We start from the raw sequence: 23,700 nt of genomic DNA, 5'->3' as shown, positions 1-23,700 counted from the left end.
AAGCTAATTGTCGATACCTTCAAATTCTTCATAGTGTCTAATTTGTTGAAATAGTGAAATCCTTTTACTTTCACTCCTAACTCTTTCTGGCATCTCTAAGCCTGAAACTGCAGTGAACAAAACAGTTTTGAATTGTCTTGCTGCTTATCAACTATCAGTGAGATTAATCACTGTTTTTTGAACACAAGCCCATGCAAATGACACGATTTAAAATCTGTTCACTGTAAGCACAGTGTAGTGTCAGACAGCCACACAAATGCACACGTCTGACACTAGGTAGAAACTATTCAGCAACAGTCTCCTGCCCCAATTAAGTGGCAAAGTCTCCCAAATAAATGAAGGCAATCCCGGCTATTTTGTCAGTTAGTTTTTTTACTTGAAGAATTGTCCGAAATAAGCGGCTGCCCCAATTAACTGATGAACCAGTTAACTGGAATCTACTGGAATTGCTTCTTTCGTGGTGGTAATGGTTATGATGCCAATAATCCAAGTCCTGGAAATATAATGTACTGATCCAAGTTATTTACTTCAATTTCATATTCTGCAGCAAGGCAAGACTCCACTGGGAGTGGCAGCAAGAGTCAATCACATCATTATTGCAGACATGATCATCAAAGCAGAAAGATATTATGCATGGAAGGAGGTGAGCTATAACTTTGAAGATATCACACACTAGAAGCAAAGCTCAAGGTGACATTTTTATTTGTCCAACTTTGTTTTCTAAATATTTAATTGTGTTATCTCTCCCATTTGGCTTTGAGTTGTTCTCTTTACTATGAGTTGTGCTATGTTACTTTTGTTATTTATCGTGCTGGCATAAAAATAACCTTTCTTTAACGCTCTTGACCTAGGAATGTATCATAGTCTTTCTTTGCAATCCTGCATAGCACCAGGTGGATACCGTATGTCTGCAAAATCCTTCACAATTTCAAAGCACCAAGAGGTGTGACTGATTGGTACAATAATGTGTTCCCCCCAGACTACAATTTTCCATATCTAGCTCTGTGCAAAACCATTGCAGTCAAATCCTTTAGTTGTGAATTTTATGCATAGGTACTTCCAAGTGTCACAGCAACACAACAGCCTTTCTCTCAGTATCAGCAAAACGAAGAGCTGGTCATTGACTTTCGGACGGAGGCAGCACATGTGCTCCTGTTTATGTCAATGGTGCTTATGTCCAGGTCGAGAGGCTTGAGAGTTTCAAGTTACTGGGAGTGATCATCATCAATCACGTGATCTGATCCAACCACATTGACACTATGGCCAAGAGACCACACCTCTGCTTCCTCAGGAGAATAAAGCTCCTGGTCAAGATGGTGCCCAGCTGCAGTCTCCATCGAAATGATGGCTCAGACCTAGTTCATTTTTGCTCGCTATTTTGAATGTTTTTACACCTTGGCCCCAGAGGAACACTGTTTTGTTCGGCTATATCCATGTATGGTTGAATGATAATTGAACTTGAATTTGATTTGATTTTTAAGTTTGTATGGGCAATTTTTGGGACCAAGAGGGGAGTTACAGATTAGAATAGGGTTTAGGGACAGCAATGCGGAGGAATTAGTGGTTAGGCCTCTGTTTTGTGCTCCACCTTCAAAGGCCAGCAATGTGGACAGGTGGGTAAAGACACCTGGAGTTCAGGTCTCTACTGTACAGTCAAAGGCCAGCGATGTGGACAGGTGATGAAGGACATCTAAAGTCTACGCCTCCACTGCACGCTCAAAGACCAGCGAAGTGGATGGGTGATGAAGAATGTCTGGAGTCCAGGTCTCCACTGCACGCTCAAAGACCAGCGAAGTGGATGGGTGATGAAGAATGTCCGGAGTCCAGGTCTCCGCTACACGCTCAAAGACCAGCGAAGTGGATGGGTGATGAAGAATGTCCGGAGTCCAGGTCTCCACTGCATGCTCAAAGACCAGTGAAGTGGATGGGTGATGAAGAATGTCCGGAGTCCAGGTCTCCACTGCACGCTTAAAGACCAGCGAAGTGGATGGGTGATGAAGAATGTCCGGAGTCCAGGTCTCCACTGCACGCTCAAAGACCAGTGAAGTGGATGGGTGATGAAGAATGTCCGGAGTCCAGGTCTCCACTGCACGCTCAAAGACCAGCGAAGTGGATGGGTGATGAAGAATGTCCGGAGTCCAGGTCTCCACTGCACGCTCAAAGACCAGCGAAGTGGGCAGGTGGTTATCAGCTACATACTTCCATACCAAGCAGTGAAAATGAAGACTCAGTTACTGCTAATTTAGGGATCAAAAATTAAAACCAGCACAAGTTATTATGAGAGTAATGTGTGACTTTATTCAGTAACATGTAATTGGTTTATTATTGTCACATGGATCAAGATACTGTGGAAAACTCTGTTTATCACGCCGTTCAAAGAGATCAATTCCAAACTATAAATATATCAAGGCAGTGCAAGGAGAAGATAATAACAGAATACAGAATGTATTGTTCCAGTTGCAGTTACAGAGAGGATCCGGTGCTGGAAGGTGATAAGGTTCAAGAACTGTGCTGAGGTAGATTATGGGGTCAAGAGTTCATCTTTATCGTACAAGAGGTCTATTCAACAGGTTTGTAACAGCAGGGTGTCATCGAGCCTGGTGTTTTCGAGCTGTTGCATCTTCTGCCCAATGGAAGGGTGGAGAACCAAGAACATCTGGGATGGGAGAGTCTTTTGGTTATGTTGGCTGCTTTCAGTGGAGGGGAGGTTGTTGTCTGTGCTGAGCTGTGCTGGGTCTACAGCTGTACAACTCCTTGCTGTGTTGAGTGGGCAGGTTGCCATACCAGGCTGTGATGCATCTGCATCTGGATAGGATGCTTTCCACAGCCATCTACACAAATTAGTGAGGGTCGATGGGGACATGCCATTTATCCATAGCCTTCTGAGGAAGAAGAAAATCTATTGAAAAGTGTAATACTTCCTGCAGTGTTTAGATCGCAGTTAATTCAGGTGATATTCTACCTAGGCTATTGCTTTATGGTAATAGAAACTGAAGAGAGTTAAAATCAAAGTTCAGTTTACTGTTACATGTATGCTCATGAGCAAAGAGACATACTTGCAGTGAACAACAGGAATTCTGCAGATGCTAGAAATTCAAGCAACACACACCAAAGTTGCTGGTGAACGCAGCAGGCCAGGTAACATCTCTAGGAAGAGGTACAGTTGACGTTTCAGGCCGAGACCCTACACCAGGACCAGAAAGGAAGGGGGGAGTTGCCAGAATAAGAAGATGGGGGGGAGGGAAGTAAGTCAAACTAAAAGGTGATAGGTGGAAAAGGTACCTATCACTGGAATGAAGGAATCTGATTGGAGAGGAGAGTGGACCACGAGAGAAAGGAGGAGGGCACTACGGGGAGGTGACAGGCAGGTGAGTTGCTAAACTGTAGAGATTAAGGTTGTACCAGTGGTTCAAGAACCTATTGGCTGAAGAGAAATAGCTATTCCTGATCCTGGGGGTGTGGGACTTATGGTTTTTGCACCTCCTGCCTGATGGTAGCTGTAAGAAGGCAGGGATCTTACATGATAGATGTTGACTTCTTGAAGCAGTGCCTCCTACAGGTACAACCAAGGTCGGGAAGTGCGTGCCCACAATGAATTGGGTTGAGTGCACTACGATCTGCCGCTGTGCATTCATTTTGCCATACCAGACCAGAATGCAGTCAGCAGGGATACTTCAACAGTACGTCTGAAGAAGTTTGTTAGGAGTGTTCAGTGACGAGGTCTACCTCCTTGACCTCCCAAGAAAGCTAAAATGCAGGCGTGCTTTCAGTTTGCTTTCATCTATGTTCTGGGCCCAGGACAGGTCATCTGATATGTTAATGCACAAGAAATTAAAGCTGCTGCCTCTCTCCACTGCCGATCCCTCAGTGTAGCATAGTGCATGGTTTCCATCCTTCCCCTTCTGGAAATCAATGATGTTGAGGGAGAGGTTGTTGTGGCGCCACTGAACCAGGAATGTATCTGAATCCAGAGCACCTGGAACTCATCCGACAACGGTGGTGTCAGTAGTGAATTTATATATGGCATTGGATCTCCACTCAGCCACATAGTCACGTGTGGAGAGAGTAGGGCAGGGGCTAACCAAGCAACATTCAGGCATACCTGTGTTGACAGTCAGTGAGGAGGGGATGTTGTTACCTAGCCTCAATGATGAGGAAGTCTAGTATTGATTTGCAGAGGGAGGTATAGAGGGCCAGGTCGTAAAGAATAATTACAATGTCAGTTTTTGTCAATTTTGGGCATTCCAGCTTTTGTGAATCTATTTATTTCTCCAATCTCATCCTACCATTCCCATACCTTTCCAAATACAGCCTTCACTGTCTTACTGGCTCTACTGTTTACTATCTCTACTGCCTTTGGAGTTTGCACAAATTCAGCATGTTAACTAAAACTTTGACAAACATCCATAAGTGCACAGTGGAGAGTATCTGGACGAGTTGCATCACAGCCTGGTATGGAAACACCATTCCCCATGAAAGGAAAAGCCAAAGAAAAAGTGGTTGCCTCAGACCAGTCCATCAGGGGTAACCCCTGCCCACATCTAAACACACCTGCAAGAGTGCTTCCACGAGAAAGCAGCATCCATGATTAGAATCCCCCAGCATCCAAGCCATGCTCTCATCTTGCTGCTGCTGTCAGGAATGAGGTTTAGGAGCCTTAGGTCCAAAAACTCCAGGTTCAGGGGCAGTTATTACCCTCCAACCATCCATGCTCCTGAACCTGCATGGAAAACTTCACTCACCTCAACACAGAACTAATTCCACAACCTATGGACTCACCCTCAAGGGCTCTACAACTCATGCTTATTTACTTTTTAATTGATTTTTATTTGCAGTTTGTCTTCTTTTGCACATTGGTTATTTGTCAGTCTTCGTAGTTTTTCATTGACTCTGTTGTATTTCTCTGTTCTACTCTGAAAATGAATCACTGTATATGGTGATTTACTTTGAATTTTATTAACCAGCACTCTTCATCAGTTTGTTTGAGTTGGTTAAAAATAACCTGTACGAACTAGTATGTCAAGTTTGACTGATTTTTATGCTTCACAAAAGATTATATGCTTCAACAACTGCAGAATGGATTTCAATACATTGCGCTGAAGGTGTAGGTATGCAGAGATTGTGCCTGCATTGTCTCAGTTGGGCTGAGATTTCCAGCCTTTGGGTAACAAGGACTGGAAGGTTTTAAAGCTTTACTGTGTTCGACACATATCGACTTTCTGTGATATTTTGCTACAGCTGACTTTCACCACTAAAACATATCCCCCAAGTGTAGTGTGTTCATAGTTTCTGTTTTGATACTGCAGTTAAAAATTCATATCTTTTGTGATTAACATATTTAACTGTAGCCACTTATGCTTCAAATAAGGAAAGGTACGTCGCACCCGGGGTTTCTCCGGTTAGCGGACGATTTCCCTCTCTGACGTAGTGGGGAAGCGCATACGAGGCAAGTTACAGCAGTTTGCCATTGCCTTCTTCTCTGACGTAGCGGGGAAGCGCTTACGAGGCAAGTTACAGCTTGCCTTCTGCCAGGTGAGTTTCCAAAGAGATCACCAGCTTGTTACCCAGCACGGATGGAAAGTGCAGGGGAGCCGGCTAGAGCTGGATTCGAACTCAGGATCTTTCATCTCGAAGTCCGATACTGATGCCTTTACACTACCAGTCGGGTCATGCTTCAAGTACATTTTTTAAAATGTATGACTGCACCAGTTCATGGCTGAAATTGTATTTTATTGATAAATTCAGGTTTTGAGTGGTGGTGGGTGAGCTCTTTTCAAAACAGGCACAATTTTGAGTGTCATTTGCCTAAAGAAATGTTAAGTGCCCTAAACATCAATTCTGCTTCACCGTTGTTTCCACTATTGTGCAAGCGAGCTAGCTGGAGTGTTTGCTGACATCTTCAACTGCTCCTTGCTTCAGTCTAAGATCCCCTTGTGTTATGAGAAGGCAACGATAATCCCAGTGCTGAAGAAGAGCAAGGCGGCATGCCTGAATGACTATCGACCTGTGGCTCTGACATCAATGGCTATGAAGTGCTTCGAGCGATTGGTTATGGCACACATCAACCACAGCCTTCTGGTCAACCTCGACGCTTTGCAATTCGCCTACCGGAGCAACAGGTCAATGGCAGATGCCATCTCTCTGGCCCTACATTCCTCCTTAGAACACGTGGAGAATAAAGATGCATATGTAAGGCTCTTTTCATTGACTACAACTCTGCCTTTAATGCCATCATTCCAAATAAACTGATTCCTAAGCTCCGGAACCTGGGCCTTAGCACTCAGATCTGCAGCTGGATCTTCAACTTCCTCACAGACAGGACCCAGGCTGTAAAAATAGGGGACAAGCTCTCCTCTACAATCACTCTGAGCACCGGTGCCCCACAAGGCTGTGTACTCAGCCCCCTGCTGTACTCACTGTACATCCATGATTGTGTAGCCAAGTTTCCATCAAGCTCAATATATAAGTTTGCTGATGAGACAACAATTGTAGGCTGTATCTCAGGTAATGATGAGTTTGAGTACAGAGAGGAAATTAAGAACCTGGTGGCATGGTGCGAAGACAATAACCTATCCCTCAACGTCAGCAAGGCGAAGGAATTAGTTGTTGACTTCAGAAGGAGTAGCGGACCGCACGACCCCATTTACATCGGTGGTACGCAATTGGAACAGGTCAAAAGCTTTAAGTTTCTCGGGGTCAATATCACAAATGACCTGATTTGGTCCAACCAAGAAAAGTCCACTGCCAAGAAGGCCCACCAGCGCCTTTACTTCCTGAGAAAGCTAAAGAAATTTGGCCTGTCCCCTAAAACCCTCACTAATTTTTACAGATGCACCGTAGAAAGCATTCTTCTAGTGTGCATCACAACCTGGTATGGAAGTTGTCCTGTCCAAGACCGAAAGAAGCTGCAGAAGATTGTGAACACGGCACAGCACATCACACAAACCAATCTTCTGTCCTTGGACTCACTTTACACCGCACGCTGTCGAAGCAGTGCTGTCAGGATAATTAAGGACACAACCCACCCAGTCAACACACTTTTTGTCCCTCTTCCCTCCAGGAGAAGGCTCAGGAGCTTGAAGATGCGTATGGCCAGATTTGGGAACAGCTTCTTTCCAACTGTGATAAGACTGCTGAACGGATCCTGACCCGGATATGGGCCATACCCTCCAAATGTCCAGACCTGCCTCTTGGTTTTTTTGCACTGCCTTACTTTCCCTTTTCTATTTTCTATTTATGATTTATAATTTAAATTTTTAGTATTTACTATCGATTTGTACTCCAGGGAGCATAAAGCGCAGAATCAAATATCGCTGTGATGATTGTACGCCCTAGTATCAATTGTTTGGCAACAGTAAAGTAAAGTATTGCCTCCTGGAACTAACTATAGTACATGTTTGTATTATAGCATTATACTATACAAACAAATATGTGGTACATTTAATCAACACTTTTAACCCAGAAATATAATAAAATGCCAAAAGTGGACAAAATCTATCACAACAGACAGTTTGAAATCTCCATTTTATTATTAGGTCCTCCTGGTGCTTGAATCAAATCATAAATTGACAGTAAACAGTGGCAAGCTTCAGTTCTGAGCTCCTATACACTGTTAACTAATGGAGAAGAGGCATTCACTAACTTAGACCAGACTGGACTTAAATGTAAACAAATGCACTTCAAAGATAGCTTTGTATATTTACGACTCTCTCCATTGGAATTCTACTGTTATTATCACTGTATTGATTAAAAAATCAGCATCTAATTGTTTAGAATTTCTGAAAGTTTGGCATCTGGCTGACTCTGAGTGTGACCAGGGTATATGGCCAGCTCCTGGGTTTGTATGTGGACTGGGTGTTAAGCTCGGAACCAAGTGTTGGGACGTAAGTAGATTTGTGGCCAGACTCAGACTTGCATACTTCTGTCCCCCTTTACACTCAGCAGGTTTACTGGAAGAATGATTGTACTGCTGTGTAACATGTGAATGCTACCCCAAAGACGAACTATTTGGTTGGGTAATTGGTCATTGTACACTGTCCCTTGATTAGGTTGGGGTTAAATCAGGAGGTGGCAGGGCTTGCTGGGCTGCGTGGCTCAAAGGGCTGGAAGCACCGCCAAAATCTTGTATGTTATTGGAAGTTTATTGTTCGGGCACTCCCTAGTTTACATAATGGCTCCTTTCCTCAGAAATGATTGTAAACTGACTCTAAGAGCAGTGTGTCAACAATGGAAAGCAACTGAGTGATAGGAGTAACAACAGAAGTTCACTCATTTGTAGCTATTTGTCACAGATATGGTCATGAAAGAGCCGAAGAGCCAGTAGAGGCAATAAAATTCCAACAAGACATTTCCTTTTAATCCAGCTGTAGTTTAAGCACTTGGATATTTGCCCATACGGAAATATCCAGCATGCACACATTAATAAGTACAAATAATTAGTACAAAAGGAGGCCAATTGTAAGAGTAATCCTACTTCCCTGCCCTCTTTCCAGAGGCTTGCAAACTCTTTCCTTTCAGATATTTCACAACTCTGCTTTGAACACTGCAATTATATCAGCCTGCACTGCAATGGCAGCAGTGCCTTTCTGATCCTGATCACTTACTGTGTGAAAAGAGGACTCCTCATTGTTACTTATGGTTGTTTTGGCAATCTCCTTCATTCTATCCCCCCTAGTTCTTGACCACTAAACCAATGGGATCATTTCCCCTCGATCTGCTCTATAGCGCCTTCATGATCTCCCTCCACATTCCTCTGTCCACGGAGAAAAACATCAGCTTTTTCAGTCTATCTACATAACTGAAGTCCGTCAACCTTGGAGTTGAATTTGGGAGACCTTCTCTGCACCTCTGAAATCTTCACATGTTTGCAGAAGTGTAGCACTCAGAGGTGGACTTAGTTCTTGAACTGTGGCTGAACCAATGTTTGTCATGATATCCTTCTTTCATTTTCCATAGTTCTATGTATATTCCATGTTGCTTTTTTAACCACTTCCCCAGCTCGTGCTGCTACTATCAACAAACTGTGCACATGTATCTGCTGCTCTCTGATCTTAACCCTCGTTTAGGATCGTGCCTTGCAGTTTATTTTGCTGCTTTTCATCCTTTCTAACAAAGTGATACACTTCACAGTTGTCAGCATTAACTTTACTCGGCCAACCCACCGAACTGCCCCTATCTGATTGAAATTGATCACTATCAATAGTGCCTCTACACCCAATTCTGGTTCGTTAATGCACATTAATAAAAGCTATGGTTCTAGCACTGGCCCTGGCTATTTGCCCCTGGATGGTATACAAGATAATAAGGGACATGGATAGACTGGACAGCCAGAGATTTTACGAGGGCATAACTTGAAGGGTCTGGAGGAAATTATAGTGGGGGATGTCAGAGGTAGGTTTCTTACACAGAAGAGAGGTAGGCACATGGTAGATACATGGATGAAAGAAAAATGGAGAGCCGTGTGGGAAGGAAGGGTTAGATTGGTTTTAAAGTAGGCTATGGAGCCGGCACAGCATCATGGGCGGAAGATGTACTGTTCCATCTTCTATGCTTTGTACAGTCCAGTGTACACTACCCTCCAATCTGAAAAACTATCTTTTACTACTACATTCTCTTTCCTGTTTATTAGCCAGCCTTCTCTCCATGTTTCTGGAGGTCGATTCCATGGCCTTCCATCTTGGTGATGGGCTTACGATGAGGCACTTTTTTAAACATCCCATGTAAATCCAATATCAGTCACAATTTGCTTATCAGCCTTGGGTGTCATTTCAGCAGAAGTGAGTAATACATGATTTTCCCAAACAAATTCATCGAGGCTCTCTCCAATCAACCCACACTTGTCCAAGTGACTGGGAATTCTAACCTTATTTATTTATTTGGAGATACAATGTGGAATAAACCCTTCAGGCCCAATAAGCTGCATCGCCCAGCAACCCACAGTTTTACTCACTGCTGAATTTGTAGATGTCTGGAAGGTTTTGACCATAACTTTCCTGCACACCCTAGGAGGCATTCCATTTGGACAAGGAGTTTAGTCTATTTTTGTTACCTCTGACCTCCCTCATCCTTTCCGGTCCATATGAAGTCCTCAGCCCAAACCTTTGACTCTTTATTACTCTTCATAGATGCTGCCTAACCTGCTGAGTTCCTCCAGCAATTTGTGTGTGTTGCTTGGTATTCCAGCATCTGCAGATTTTCTCTTGTTTATGAAGTTTAGATACAGTGGATTCCAGTTAATTGAGATGCATTGGGATCAGTACATTTTGGCCTAATTAAGTGTCTGCCCCAATTAGTCAAATTTTCATGAAAATAGTTAAAAAGGTGTAAAAAAGACAAGCTATCATTTATCTGAGTAACAAATTATGTACTTAAATGGAATACAAGATAAATTGGAACACTATAAATCATGCTACAGTACTATAAAACTGTATATTCCGGCAAGATAGTTCCAGCAACCAACAGCAACATCTTGCAGACAACTCACAAAATTATTACTCTTCTTCTTCTAAATGGACTTCTTTTTCTGAGCTGCAATCAATTACAGCCTGTTATTTCCTTTTAAAGAATGTAGTTTTGAGCTGACTAAATGATCTGGAGCTTCTGCGATCTCCTGGGGGATTTGGTGTGGATGAGAGCGGAGAGTGTACATTGTAACTATGGCCATTGCTGGTGGTGTACACTTCATTGATTACTAATGGTGGAATATAAACCCATTAGTCTGCATTGGTTAAAGCATCGAGCAAGATTAAAGTCATTGAGGATGAGAGTGGAAAATGGTGTTCAGTGCTGTCTCTCTGAGTCTCACTGGTCCCTTTCTGCTGCTGCTGGCAGGAAGAAGGTGCAAAAGTCTTGGGTCCCATGCTGCAGGTTTGGGAGCATCTGTTGCCCTGCAGACAATGGGCTCCTGGGTGGTCTTCTCTCGCCTCAGTGCTGAATGCATTCTGCAGCTGGAGATTTGCATTCGGAGACTCTGCAGTTCAAGTTGCTTGTGTTTTTGTTTACTTTGTAAATTTGATAAAGGCACTTCAGCATTGAGCTAACTCTGCACCTGTGGCCTGTGACCATCACCACAGCGCTGAGCACTCACTTTCGGGGACTGCGGTTAATATTAATTGTTTATTTTTTATTGTTTGCATGATTTGCTCTTTTTTCACACATTGGGTGTTTGGTAGTCTTGTTGTGTGGGTTCTTCTTTAAATGGGTTCTAGGTGTTTCTTTGTTTTGTGGCAGCCTGCTAAAAGCAAATCTCAAGTTTGTACGTATACAGTATACATACTTTGATAATAAATGTACTTTGAACTTTGAACAAGCTCCTAATAGTTATCGACAGATGAATTCATCCAGGATAGGCTGTTACATTCTTTTGAATGACTGTAAATGAACAAAATCAGCAGCCAACTAGTGCGGATAATGGACTGCCTTCATACAATGCTTCTGAAGATTGTATCCTCTAACTCTTCATTTTCATTGTCACATTCAAGATGATTGTTGGTATCTTCATAGTCCCTAACTTGTTGAAATAGTGAAATTGTTTCCTTTTCACTCCTGGCCTCTTTTGGCACCTCCAAGCCTGAATACTTGAAACCACAGTGAGCCAAGAAAGAATTGTCTTACTGTTTTAATTCTCACCAACTGAAAAATCACTGTGTTTTGAACAGAAACACACAATTGATGCTATTTAGAAATTGTTCACTCTAAGCACGGTGTAGTGTTTAACAGCCACACAAATGCATGTGACTGACACTAGTTAGAAACTGTCTGACAACAGTCTCCTGTCCCAGTTAAGCGGCGTCATGTCCAAAATAAACAAAGGGAACTCTGACAATGTTCTCAATTAGTTTTTGATCTTTACAAGTTGTCCTACATAAGTCGCTGCCCTGATTAGTAGATGGCCAAATTAACCAGAATCCACTGTATTATGAGCTAAGTTTTTAAGACTGAGTCCCTCCCTGCACCCCAGGGGGAAGTAAAAGGATCTAAAAGTTTGAGAGGAGATAATTACAACTACACTTTAATATTTTCAGGATATTGATGCAGTGATAAAACATATGAAAGAATGGATGGTCCTATCCTAATAAATAAGCCAGACCTACTTTTTCGCAATTGCACTAGCAGGCTGAGAGGGGCTTAACTGATCTGCTGGCTCCATCTGCAGTGCTTTCTAAGAAATAAATGGAACACTTGTGTCTTTATTCTAGGTGGGAAGTTGACTCGTGACATCTAAGTCAGCGATTCATGTAATGGTTATAGTAGATGAGTTCAATTGTACCTGAGGATAATGGTACCTGTTCTGTGTAAGATTCAGCTATTCCCAGTCACTAATCCTCTCTCCATAGCCCTGCAAACTGGATCCTTTATGGTTCTTACCCAGGCTCATTAAATATGAAAGAAAATATAGAGAGCTGAAACTTAAAGCAGTGAAATTGTCTATTATTTGTCCTGTACACCACCTCCCAAAACCCAGCCCAGTTTGGAGCTGCACATATAAAGCTGTCTGCTAGAAGCTCTCAGCAGGCAGGAAACATCAGTGAAGAACAGTCACCATTTGAAGTTGTTGTCTTTTACCAGGTACTTAGCGAACTGAAGTGTGATTTTTCGGATGTGACGAATGTATTCAACTGAACTCTGGGAATCACGACATTCTTTCTTTGTGGTTAATAAAATCCTTGTTCAAGTATTGAGTGACTTACTAACAGTTTGGTATTTGTTTACAGGGATGACCTAATAATTGGCTGCTAGTTAACTTCAGCTAAATTTAGGAAGTTAATAAGACCTGGAAGTCCTTTATTCATACTTCATGAATTCTTTGAAACTTACACAACCTCTTCAAAGAAAAGCTTCTATTTCTTATCTCATATTAATTTACTACAACCATAATAGGTCAGTAAAAACATCAGCAAGTGACAAGTTACGACCTCTTGTCACTTCAAACTTTTCTCTTCCTTATTTAGTTTGCAGTTTTAGGTTCCTTTGATATTTAATGCCAGGATCTGAATGCACCATGAGAGAGACTCCCACCGAAGGCTTTTGGGGAATTTTGACATAAAGTTCAACTGGTAGTCCACCTGGGAAAACCATTTTAGATGGACACTGTGGAAACAGGAGGAGCAACACCAGCCTTGTATTGCTAAATTAACAATCTTTCTACATTCAACATTCCGTTGGGTCCCAGAGCTGAAATTCCTTGCTGTGACATTGCTTCCTTTATGAAACATTCTGTAATCTAGCTGTTAGCAGACTGCTTTTGGCCCTGTGATTTTCCAGGGGCTTGGAGATCTGAACACGGGCAGCTCTGTTCTGTTGTTCCACTCAGTATGAAGGTAGTCATAGTTCTGAACAAGTGCATGAAGTATTTTCAGCAGCCAGCCCATCTGTTGGGCAAAGCAGCTTAGAAAACATAGCATTTTGGTAGTTTTGGTCATTTTTGTCCTGCATAACTGCGATGAACTACTTCGGATTTTCTGCACCAGCAGAGTTTTCTGTAATAAGAAACATCACTAAGTCTTACAATTGAGTTGTTAGTGAGTGAATTGAAAGAGGCCTCCCACTCAGCTGTTGAAGAGTTTCTGGCTGTATATACTCTCTTCTCACCTGTCAAATTTGTCTTAGTTAGCTTTTTAAGATCTGGGGTTTGCTAACAAGCCTGACATTTATAGAGATTCCTTGATATTTATAATCCTGGGAGAGGTAGGAAGAGTCTTATACCAGTTTAGTCTTTATGGATGAAGTGCTCCCCTTTCATTTCAATAAAGAATTATAGCTCTAGGGGATTTGGTAAATGTTGGTTCACTCAAAATTTAAAAATTATGTAAATAGTCTAAGCTGCTTTTTAAGTCTTTAGGTGTTTTAATGTATTTTGTGTTTAAAATGTTAAAATAAATTTATCGGTTTTAATAATTGCAATAGTACTTGATTGTTTCTGAATGTCTTTAATGTTCTGAGAGACTCTAGTTACCAGTATTCAGTAGGACGCCTAATAGTAGCTTGGCTGACTATCACAGATGCTTTCACTGTTTATGTGTGCAAGGTTTGGTTGCTATGCACCATACTCCATTTCTGCCCTATATAATTCCATAACATTCCAGAAGGCCAAGTTACTGCACCTCAATGTAAGGCATTCGTCCAGCTTGGTTCTCATTATTAAGATCACATGAGGCAAGGTGGTAGTTAATTCAGAGTGGAGAATGTGGTCACTTTGTCACTGAGTGCCAATTTTGGCCTATTATATCTGATAGTTCATTGCATTTATATTCAGTTGTTTTTTGATGTTAACAATGCTCTCTGTAGTGGTACTGAGATTGTAGGAATTAATATTTAAATGTACAAGTACTTTCTTGCCCGGGTATATTCACAAATTTGGTTCTAGAACCTTAAAGCTAGACCATGCTGCAAGAAAATCAAGACTGAGGGAAAAGTCCTATTGAGTAGACTATGATGCTATTTTGTACTAATCTGAGGAGATACACTTCCTTATTTTTCAGGTCATCCAGGATAGACATCCAATTCCAACAAGCAATTACCCTTTAACATTCAAACCGGATCATACCACACAGACGAGCCAACTCCGCACAACTTTATGGACCCTGGCACACCATGACCTCAAGCCAAAGGACTGGAAGAGGCTTGCAAACCAGTGGTACTTCACCGAAGAACAAATTAAAGGAATTGAAGAACAATGGACTGGTGAGAAATGTGTTAAATTCGACATTCAGATTGAAGCATTTCAATGTTAAAGATTAAGTAATTGATCACTCCACTTTCAGTTGCCATCTCTAAAATTACTTTTTTTTGCCTTTCTATTTCCATTCCTGCTAGTAAGCAGTGATGTGTCCTTACTAGTATTCGAATGCCCATGAGTACAGATATTTTTAGGGGACTCCATCTACCCTAGAACACTTGGCTTCTGCATCCTGCATGGACATGATCAGGATATGACATCACACTTAAACTCAGTCTTTCACTGCTAAAAGGGATTGCACTTCCAATTCTCAAAAGTGTTTGTCCAATGTAACACCAGAAAGCAGTCAACTTTATCATCTCTATGTAGTTGTGATATAATGAAACTTATCATGCTAGTCTTCTAGAGCAGTGGTCCCCAACCACTGGGCAGCGAGGAAACGATATGATTTGGTGATATGAAACGATATGAGTCAGCTGCACCTTTCCTTATTCTCTGTCACGCACTGTTGAACTTGAACACCTCCACCCCCATCGCCCGGGTCGGCTGGTCCGCAAGAATATTGTCAACATTAAACCGGTCCGCGGTGTGCAAAATGTTGGGGACCCCTGTTTCAGAGCACAATCATTTCCTTAAATGAAACATACAAAATTCTTAAAGGGTTTGACTGGGTAGGTGGAAGGAAGATGTTTACTGTCCCTGAGAAGGTTTGGATAATGGGGTACAGTTTGAGAGGACACTTAGCACGAATATGTTGCTCAGAGTGGGGAACCTTTGGAATTCCCTCCCCCTTGAGGTGTGTGGAGTCTCAGTTGGCTTAAGATTTAGATCAATAGATTTCTGGGCATTAAGGGAATCAAAGGAGATGGGGATAATGCAGGAAAATAGTGCTGAGGTAGATCAGCCATGACCTCGATGAATAACAGTGCTTGGTCTAAAAGCTCGATTGTCAACATCTGGTCCTTTTTCTCATGTTCTTATCATAGGCTTTCAATATAATTTCTCAATGATGCTCTTTGTTCTAAATTAAACAGGTTCATGATTTATTCCTTTCATGAAATTTGATCTTCCTGGACTTGTCTTATCTGAGAATCTCCACCAATACCTACATACGTACTTAGTCAGATGGAAGCAGCTGATCCCATTCACCTCAAACCAGCGGTGATTCTGGATAGTAACTGTCCATGGGTAATTGTGGCAGACAGAGCTTTACTGTCTGTTAAACCTATATATCATATAATGGGCTGGATCTTCCAGTGGCGCTGAGCACCCAGAACCTACCAACTGATGTGCAGTATCTTCCAGCATGCACTCGGGCATGGGCCCAAGTTGATTGTTTGGGCCCTACATAGTGTTAGACTTTTCTCACCAGCCGTATTATGTGGCTCTGAAGAGGAAAATAGAGTGTCAAATTGGTTGAGGCACCATCTCAAGTTTCTTCTAATTTGGAGCTGACAGAGAAACAAGGCAATGGTGCACTTTTATGGTCTTATGGTTTTTTAAATCTTAAAATAAATCTAGTGAACAAAAATGCACTTTATTACTATAAAGAATGTTTATTTCACATTTTACATTTAAGTTGCACAGAAGTTCTTGATTTCATTTTATTTCACTATTGAGGAATGTTTGGAAGGAGGGATGGACAATGTCTGGTCCCTGAAGGGAATGAGTTTGGTCTCAGTTCACCTCCCTTAACTCTGCTTCCATTCATACTCAGAATCATCCACATTATCTGGGCAGGGTTATTCAATCATGGATAGCTGGGTGAAAAGTTCTTTGTTCATAAGACTGTTGCAATTTAATTTTTCATTCCATTAAATGGTGCGGGTTATGATTGTGCAAGCTGGTAAATTGGTTCATTGTTATCATACATACCAAGGTAGAGTGAAAACATTTTGTTTTGCATAACATCCATAAAGATAATTTCATGACATCAGTAATGAAATGTAGTAAAAGGGAAGACAATGAGGGAATGCATAACAAAGTGTTGCAGTTATAGGGAGGGTGCTGTTGAGGCAGACAATAAAGTGCAAGGCCCTAACAAAATAGATTGTGAGATCGATAATCTATCTTATTGCACAAAGTGATGGTTCAGTAGTCTTACAAAAGCAGGATAGAAGCTGTCCTTGAGCATGATGGTACATGTTTTCAGGTTTTGTATCTTCTGCCTGATGGGGTTGAGGGAGGTGTTGGAGATGAGAGAATGTTCAATGTGGATAGGGTCTGTGATTATGTTGGCTGCTTTGCTGAGACAGTGAAAAGTGTAGAATCCACGGAGGGGAGGTTAGTTTCTGGGATGTGCTGAGCTGTGTTCACAATTCTGTGCAAGTTTTATGTGGTCTCAGGCAGAGCATGCTATTGTGCATTTATGATTATTGAGAATCAAAATGGATCTGATAAAATTTCTTTAGCCTCCAGAGCATGTAGAGGTGCCATACACTTTCTTAGCCATGGCACCTGCAATGGTTGGATCAAGACAAGCTTCTGACGTCCACTCCTAGGAACTGAACTTCCCAGCTCTCTAGCTTAGCACAGTTGATGTAAACAGGATAGGTGGCACCACTGCCCTTCCTGACCTGCTCTTTTGTTGTGTTTTAAAGGAAAGTCATGACACTACTATGCTACTATCTCTTTTCTGTACTCCGACTCATTGTTATCTGAGATACAGCCCACTACAGTGGTATCATCGAGAATCTGGCCAGGCAGTCATAAATGTATAGGAGTACAGTGGGGGGCTGAGGACACAGTCTTGTCAGACACCAGTGTTGAGAATAATTGTGATGGAGGTCTTCATGCCTATCCTTACTGTCTTCGGACATTTGGTTAGTAAGTCAAGGATCAAGCTGCAAAGGGAGGTGTTCAGTCCCAGGTTTAGGAGCATAGAGATAGATTTACATGGAAATATAGCACTGAAGGTGGAGCTGTAGTCAGTAAGCGATGGCCTAACATAGGTGTTTTACTGTCCAAATGTTCCAGAGATGAGTGTAGGTAACATCTGTCAAACTCTGCGAGTCCACTAGCATCTATGAAGGGAAATGGACAGTTGATGTTTTGGTCAAGATCCTTCTGTGGGATTGAGGACTTCTGGTGTTAAGGCATTTTGTTTATACTTTCCTTACACATAAATTTCCACCATTAATATGCACTTTACACTTGCCCAGGTCTTCAGGTAAAGTTTGTTCCTCAAACTGGAATTTTTAGAAAAATCCATTTTCAAGGGTGTAAGTAGCAAAGTTGCCATTTATTGGCTTTCCTTCATTGTGGTTGAAAAGATGCTGGTGAACTGCTAGGGAGCATCTGAACGTGCTGCATAGTATGGAAACTGCATGCCAGAGGACAAGGAGGCTCTACGATGGGTAGTCAAACCTGCCCAATGCCTCAACGGCACCAGCCTATCCACCATCAAGCACATACATACAGAAAGGGGTCAGAAAAAGGACAACAATATCATGAAGGATTCCACCCACCCTGATCATGGACTGCTTGTGCCATTCCCTTCGAGAATGAGGCTAAGTAGGGTCTATGCCGGACCCACCAGACTCAAAAACTGTTAACTTTGTTCTTTGATTTTTGGCAAAACTGGCAGTAATGAAAGCAAATCAACTTCTTTATCTTCACCTCTCAGGAAAACTGGAATGTGCACACCACAAAGACTGTTCCTCATACTTTTTCCCTATCCCATGAAGGAACTTAGCCCACCAAGGCACTTAATTAATTAGGCAACATATTATAAAATACACTTCAGAATATGTATTATTTATTTGTTTATCAGTTAGTTACACATTGACGGGCAGACTTCAATGTGTTTGTACTGTATGTTTCAGTTAAAGCAACAGGATTTTTTTTGTTGCTGGATTTTGCCATCTAGTTTCATCAGTAAACTAGTGTTATGGCGGCTTGTGAAAATCACATTGCACGTTGAGATATCAACATACTGATGTTTCCATCACACAAGGTCATATCTTCATGTAACTAGGCTGAGTGAAGTTCAGATTTGCATTGTAACACTTGCTCTTATTGAAACATTGTTTAGTATTTTTAATAAACATTTATTTTCCTTCAGGAGCAAAGAGTTATAAGGAACATGGTCACAGAGTGCTACTCATCTGGCTGCATGGAATTCTTCTAACTGGCACAAATCCAGTCAAGGCCTTGTATGAGGCACTAGTTAATATTGAACAGAATAACTTAGCTGGTAAGTAAAAATGGAGTACTTTTTCACATTTTAAAATATCATGATGAATGGGTTTTTACGTTCACTCACAATGTAGTTTCCTTCTGTCTTTGTTTGATTGCATGATAATCATTTTAATATTTTGATTGTGGACTGCAACCACAATAAGTTTCTCATACCTGAAAAGAAATTCCTACTTCAAGTGCCAAGATGTTTCTTTTGAATGTATTCTTGTTTATTCATTCACGATAAATTGACTCATTGAACAAGTGTCACACCCAGCTCAAACCAGGGAGCGTAATCAATTTCAGTAAATTCCTAAACAGATGAGAATCTTTAAAGAACAAAGTTCTTTCTCATATTCTCCTGTGGACATCTGGAAACAAATTTCACGGTGATTTGTAGGCATCAAAGATATAAATGTATGACTGAAGTGAAGGTTGAAGCTTCATACATTCAGATTTCCTGACACAGATGGCTGAATGTCTTCCTTGTGCATTCTTACCTTAAAATGTAGACCTACATTTTAGCACAAGATGCAATCATGGCAAAGGATCTTAAGGCAACTTAAGGATCTCCCACCCAAAGGCTGCTTAAGTAGATGATTGACATATAATGCCCCTTCATGGTATATAAAAAGGCAACTTTGACATTTTTGTTGTTAGTACTTCAGCATCTTAGGATTTGGCTCCAAAGGCTTCACGTAGGCTTCTGTGCTTAGAAATAGTTTATGCATTACTTAGCCCAGTTGCTGTAGAGGGGATCTGCGATTCTGACCTCACCAGTTCTTGACTTCATGTGGAGGAAGGGAGAGTTTGACCACTAACAGCCAGCTAGGTTGTAGAAGAAGGTACAAGACTAACAAAGCTGCCCTAACTAATGCATATGAAGCTGATAATGACCGTTCTTCATATACAAGCTAACTAAAACATTTTATGGGTTTATACAATTGTGGGAGGCCGTGTCACCATTTTGGCAAAAATAATTTTACCTAGTTTCCAGGATAAGTGATCAGGATTTGTGATCTCTTATCACCTGCTTTTTATGTACAATTTGCATGTACATGCAATGTGGATTAGGTCTTAAATGAGTCTTTCTTATCTGTATTCACCAAGCAGAAAAGCATGTAAAATAATAAGTTCAGGGATGGGTAAGTGAATAATTTGAAGCAGTTTATTATCAAAGAGGAGATGTTAGATATCATAAGGGTTAATAAATCCCAAGGACCAGATGAGATCTATCCCAGGTTGCTGTGGAAAGCAAGGGAGAAGATAGATGGGGGCCCTGACAAAGATACATACAAACAAGAGAAAATCTGCAGTTGCTGGAGATCCAAGCAGCACACACATAATGCTGGAAGAACTCAGCAGGTCAGGCAGCGTCAATGGGAAAGAATAAACAGCTGACAATTTGGGCCAAGGCGCTTCATCAAGACTGATACTTACATCTTTGTTAGCCACAGCTGAGCTGCCAGAGGACTGGAGGACAACTAATGATTTACTTTTAAGACAGGCAGCAAAGAGGAGTCAGGTAACTACAAACTGGAGATCTTTGTGTCAATGGTAGGGAAATTATTGGAGAGAATTCTAAGGGATCTTATTTATCTGCATTTGGATACAGAGGCTGTTCAAGGATATTAGCATTGCTAGTGTGGGGTAACATTGAGTTTTTAGCGAAAACTGAAAATATTGATGAAGGTAGGTTGATAGAAACTGACTAACTGGACTTTAGTAAGGTATTTTCCTGCATGATAGGCTAATCCAGAGCACATAAGATCCAAGGTTAACTGGTTAATAGAATCTGAAATTGGTTCAGTGATGGAAGGCAGAGGGTATTGGTGGAAGGATGTTTTTCTCATTGGAGGTCTGAGACCAATGGTTTAATGCATGGATCAGTAATCGATTCTCAGATGTGAACATATGATTAGTAAATTTGCATATGGCACTAAAGTTGGCAGTGTTGAGGACAGGGAAGGAAGTGCAGATGTCTAAGACTACAACTGGTTATGGATCAGATGGAATTTAATCACACTGTGAGGTGATGCATTTTGTGAAGTCAAACAACAGAAGGAGATATGGTGAATTGTAATGTTAAGGATTGCTGATGAACTGAGAAAATCTTGTGATTCATGCCCATGATTGCGTGAAAGTGGCAACACTGGTGGATAGGGTGATGAAAAACACATATGACATGTGTGCCTTCATAGATAGGGAGCACAGAATGTATATATACAAATGGGGTATTATGTTGCAACTTTACAAAACACTAGTTAGATTATAGTTGGGAGTATTGTGAGCTATTTGGTCCCCATACTGTACAAGGAATGTGGTTATGCTGAAAAGGGTAGAAAGAAGATTTACCAGGATGTTGTTTAGAATGGAAGACTAGTTACAGGGAGAGAGTGGTTTTGTTTTTCCTGGAATGAAGTGGGCTGTTAAGAGGTTTATACAGGTTACAAAATCTTTTTGTCATGGTAGGGTATCAAAATAAAAAAAGAGAAAGTAAAGGTTTAAGGTGAGAGGAAGGAGTTTTAAAGGGAATTTGAGAAGGAAGTTTGTTTTTGCAGAGTATGCTTGATGTCTGGAACTCTGCCAAAAATAATGGAGGAATCAGATATATTCAATATATTTAAGAAACTTTTAGACTGTCCCTTAAATAGGCATAAAAGGATAGAGACCTAATGCAGTCAAGTGAGCTTAGATAGACTGAAAGGTCAGCATGGACACAGTGGGCCAAAGGGCCTGTACCTGTGCTGTATAGCTCTACTACTCTCTACGATTAAAGCAATTTTACTTAAGGAGAATGTACACCAAAAATAAGGCTCAACTTGTGTGTTGAACACTGCTGTCCATAACAAGCTGTAGGATGGGTAATAAACCTGTTCTATTTGGCTCCATTCAGCCTATTGTTTATTGCATCTGTAATCATGCCCTTTTTATGACTTTGCTTTCCTTGTTCCCATCAGGCTTCTTACAATCTACTGTGTATTCTAATAACCTCCACATTTGTGATTGCTTAGTTATACTTACAACCATGAGTTAGTGTCTCTATGCTTATGAGAAATATTTCAAATGTAGGAGTTCTGACAAAGTGTTCTTTCTGTGGTAGTTTTTTGTACAGCTTTACAATTGATATTTACATTCCTTTTGCCGCTGTGACATTATGTGCTCAACACGCATGATAGGAATTTGCTGGAGCTAAACAAGAACACTGGTGTTAAAATGTCTGATCAACTCCACCCTTAAAGTTATAATAGTTTTTAACTTGATAACATTTTAAAGGATTTTGTCAGCATTATTCACTTCATGAAACGTGCAAGTGAATTAATTTTCTCCTTGCAATCTCATTCCAATTGATTTATGGAATTCTTTCCTCAGTAACGTTCTTGGTGATCTCCAAAAGAGTGATCAATGAAACAGGTGGAAATGAAGGACGATCTGGAGTTAGGGTCATAGCCATGGTGCACAGAGGTTAATCAAACCAATGTGGAAAAGCCTAGGAGAAAAAGAAAAGAAATTCATAATTAGTAAAAGTACTGAACTGGCTAACCTTCTGTAGAAGAAAGTGTAGTTTCTTTTCTTAAGTGTGAATTAAGGAAGTTAAGTAAGCTCAGTTAAGGTTGGAAAGAGAAAGATGTGTTGAATTGCATTTAAACTGCAAAAAAAAATTTACAAAAGACAAAAGAAAAATGTGAGCTCAAATAAGGAAGGAAATATACATGAGTCAGATTGTAATAATTTGTTTTTGAGATCTGTACAGGTGTGCTTGTCATGCTTCAGGAATGAATTGTAAGCTCTGCTTAAACACATATAATTAATCACAACTAGTTGGGTGGCAACAGCAATAAAACAAATAATTACACATATTCAGAACCATGGAGGTATTTCTTAGCTGTGGAGGTGGTTATAATAAGACCAAGTCTTGCCAAAGTAAATAAAGTAATTTTAATACTCAGCAGGTAATTGAATAAGAGTCTCTTACATTATCATGAATGTGTGAGTAGTCATAAAAATATTTCAGTAAGTTCAAAGTAAATGTATTATGAAAATGCAAATGTCACCATATACAACCCTTGACCATACTCAGTAAATCGAAGAAACACAATACAATCAATGAACGACCGCACTCAACAGGATAGACAAACAACTAATAAGCAAAATACAACAAACTATGCAAATACAAAAGAAAACAAGACATAATAATGATAAATAAATAAGCAATAAATATCGAGAACATGAGGTGAAGAGTCCTTGAAAGTGAGCCCATAGTTGTGGGAACAGTTCAGAAATCGGGGCGAGTGAAGTTATCCCCACTGGTTCAAGAGCCTTATCGTCAAGGGGTAATAACTGTTCCTGAACCCGGTGGTGTGGGCCCTGAGTCTCCTGTATTGTCTTCTTGATGGCAGGAGTGAAAAGGGAGCATGTCCTGGGTGCTGGGGGTGATGGATGCTGCAGGGAAAATCATGCCTGACCATCCTGTTGGAATGCTTTGAGGAGATTATAAGTAGTAATAACAGTATGACACAATAGCATGAATGGCAGCGATGCTCCAATACCAGATGAACTCAACTCCTTCTATGCACGCTTTGAAAGGGAGAACACAACTACAGCTGTGAAGATCCCTGCTGCACCTGATGACACTGTGATCTCTGTCTCAGAGGCCAACGTTAGACTGTCTTTAAAGAGGGTGAGCCCCCGCAAGGCATAAGGTCCTGATGGAGTACCTTGTAAGGCTCTGAAAACTTGTGCCAACTAACTAGCGGGAGTATTCAAAGACATTTTCAATGTCTCACTGCTATGGGCAGAAGTTCCCACTTGCTTCAAAAAGGCAACAATTAAACCAGTGCCAA

At 41.0% G+C, this 23,700-nt stretch overlaps 1 protein-coding gene across 1 annotated transcript in view; it reads left to right on the top strand.

Moving 5' to 3' along the window:
- Positions 1–23,700, top strand: part of LOC140197635 (ankyrin repeat and death domain-containing protein 1A-like) — an 81,724-nt gene that overhangs the window by 45,622 nt on the left and 12,402 nt on the right. The window contains exons 12-14 of the mRNA XM_072257886.1: positions 548–643; positions 14,481–14,682; positions 18,741–18,872. Of these exons, the coding sequence (XP_072113987.1) occupies positions 548–643; positions 14,481–14,682; positions 18,741–18,872 (430 nt within the window). The remainder of the gene's footprint in view (positions 1–547; positions 644–14,480; positions 14,683–18,740; positions 18,873–23,700) is intronic.

Source organism: Mobula birostris, chromosome 5 (assembly GCF_030028105.1).
Source record: "Mobula birostris isolate sMobBir1 chromosome 5, sMobBir1.hap1, whole genome shotgun sequence".
NCBI lineage: Eukaryota > Metazoa > Chordata > Chondrichthyes > Myliobatiformes > Myliobatidae > Mobula > Mobula birostris.
This window is presented reverse-complemented; position numbering and strand designations above follow the sequence as displayed.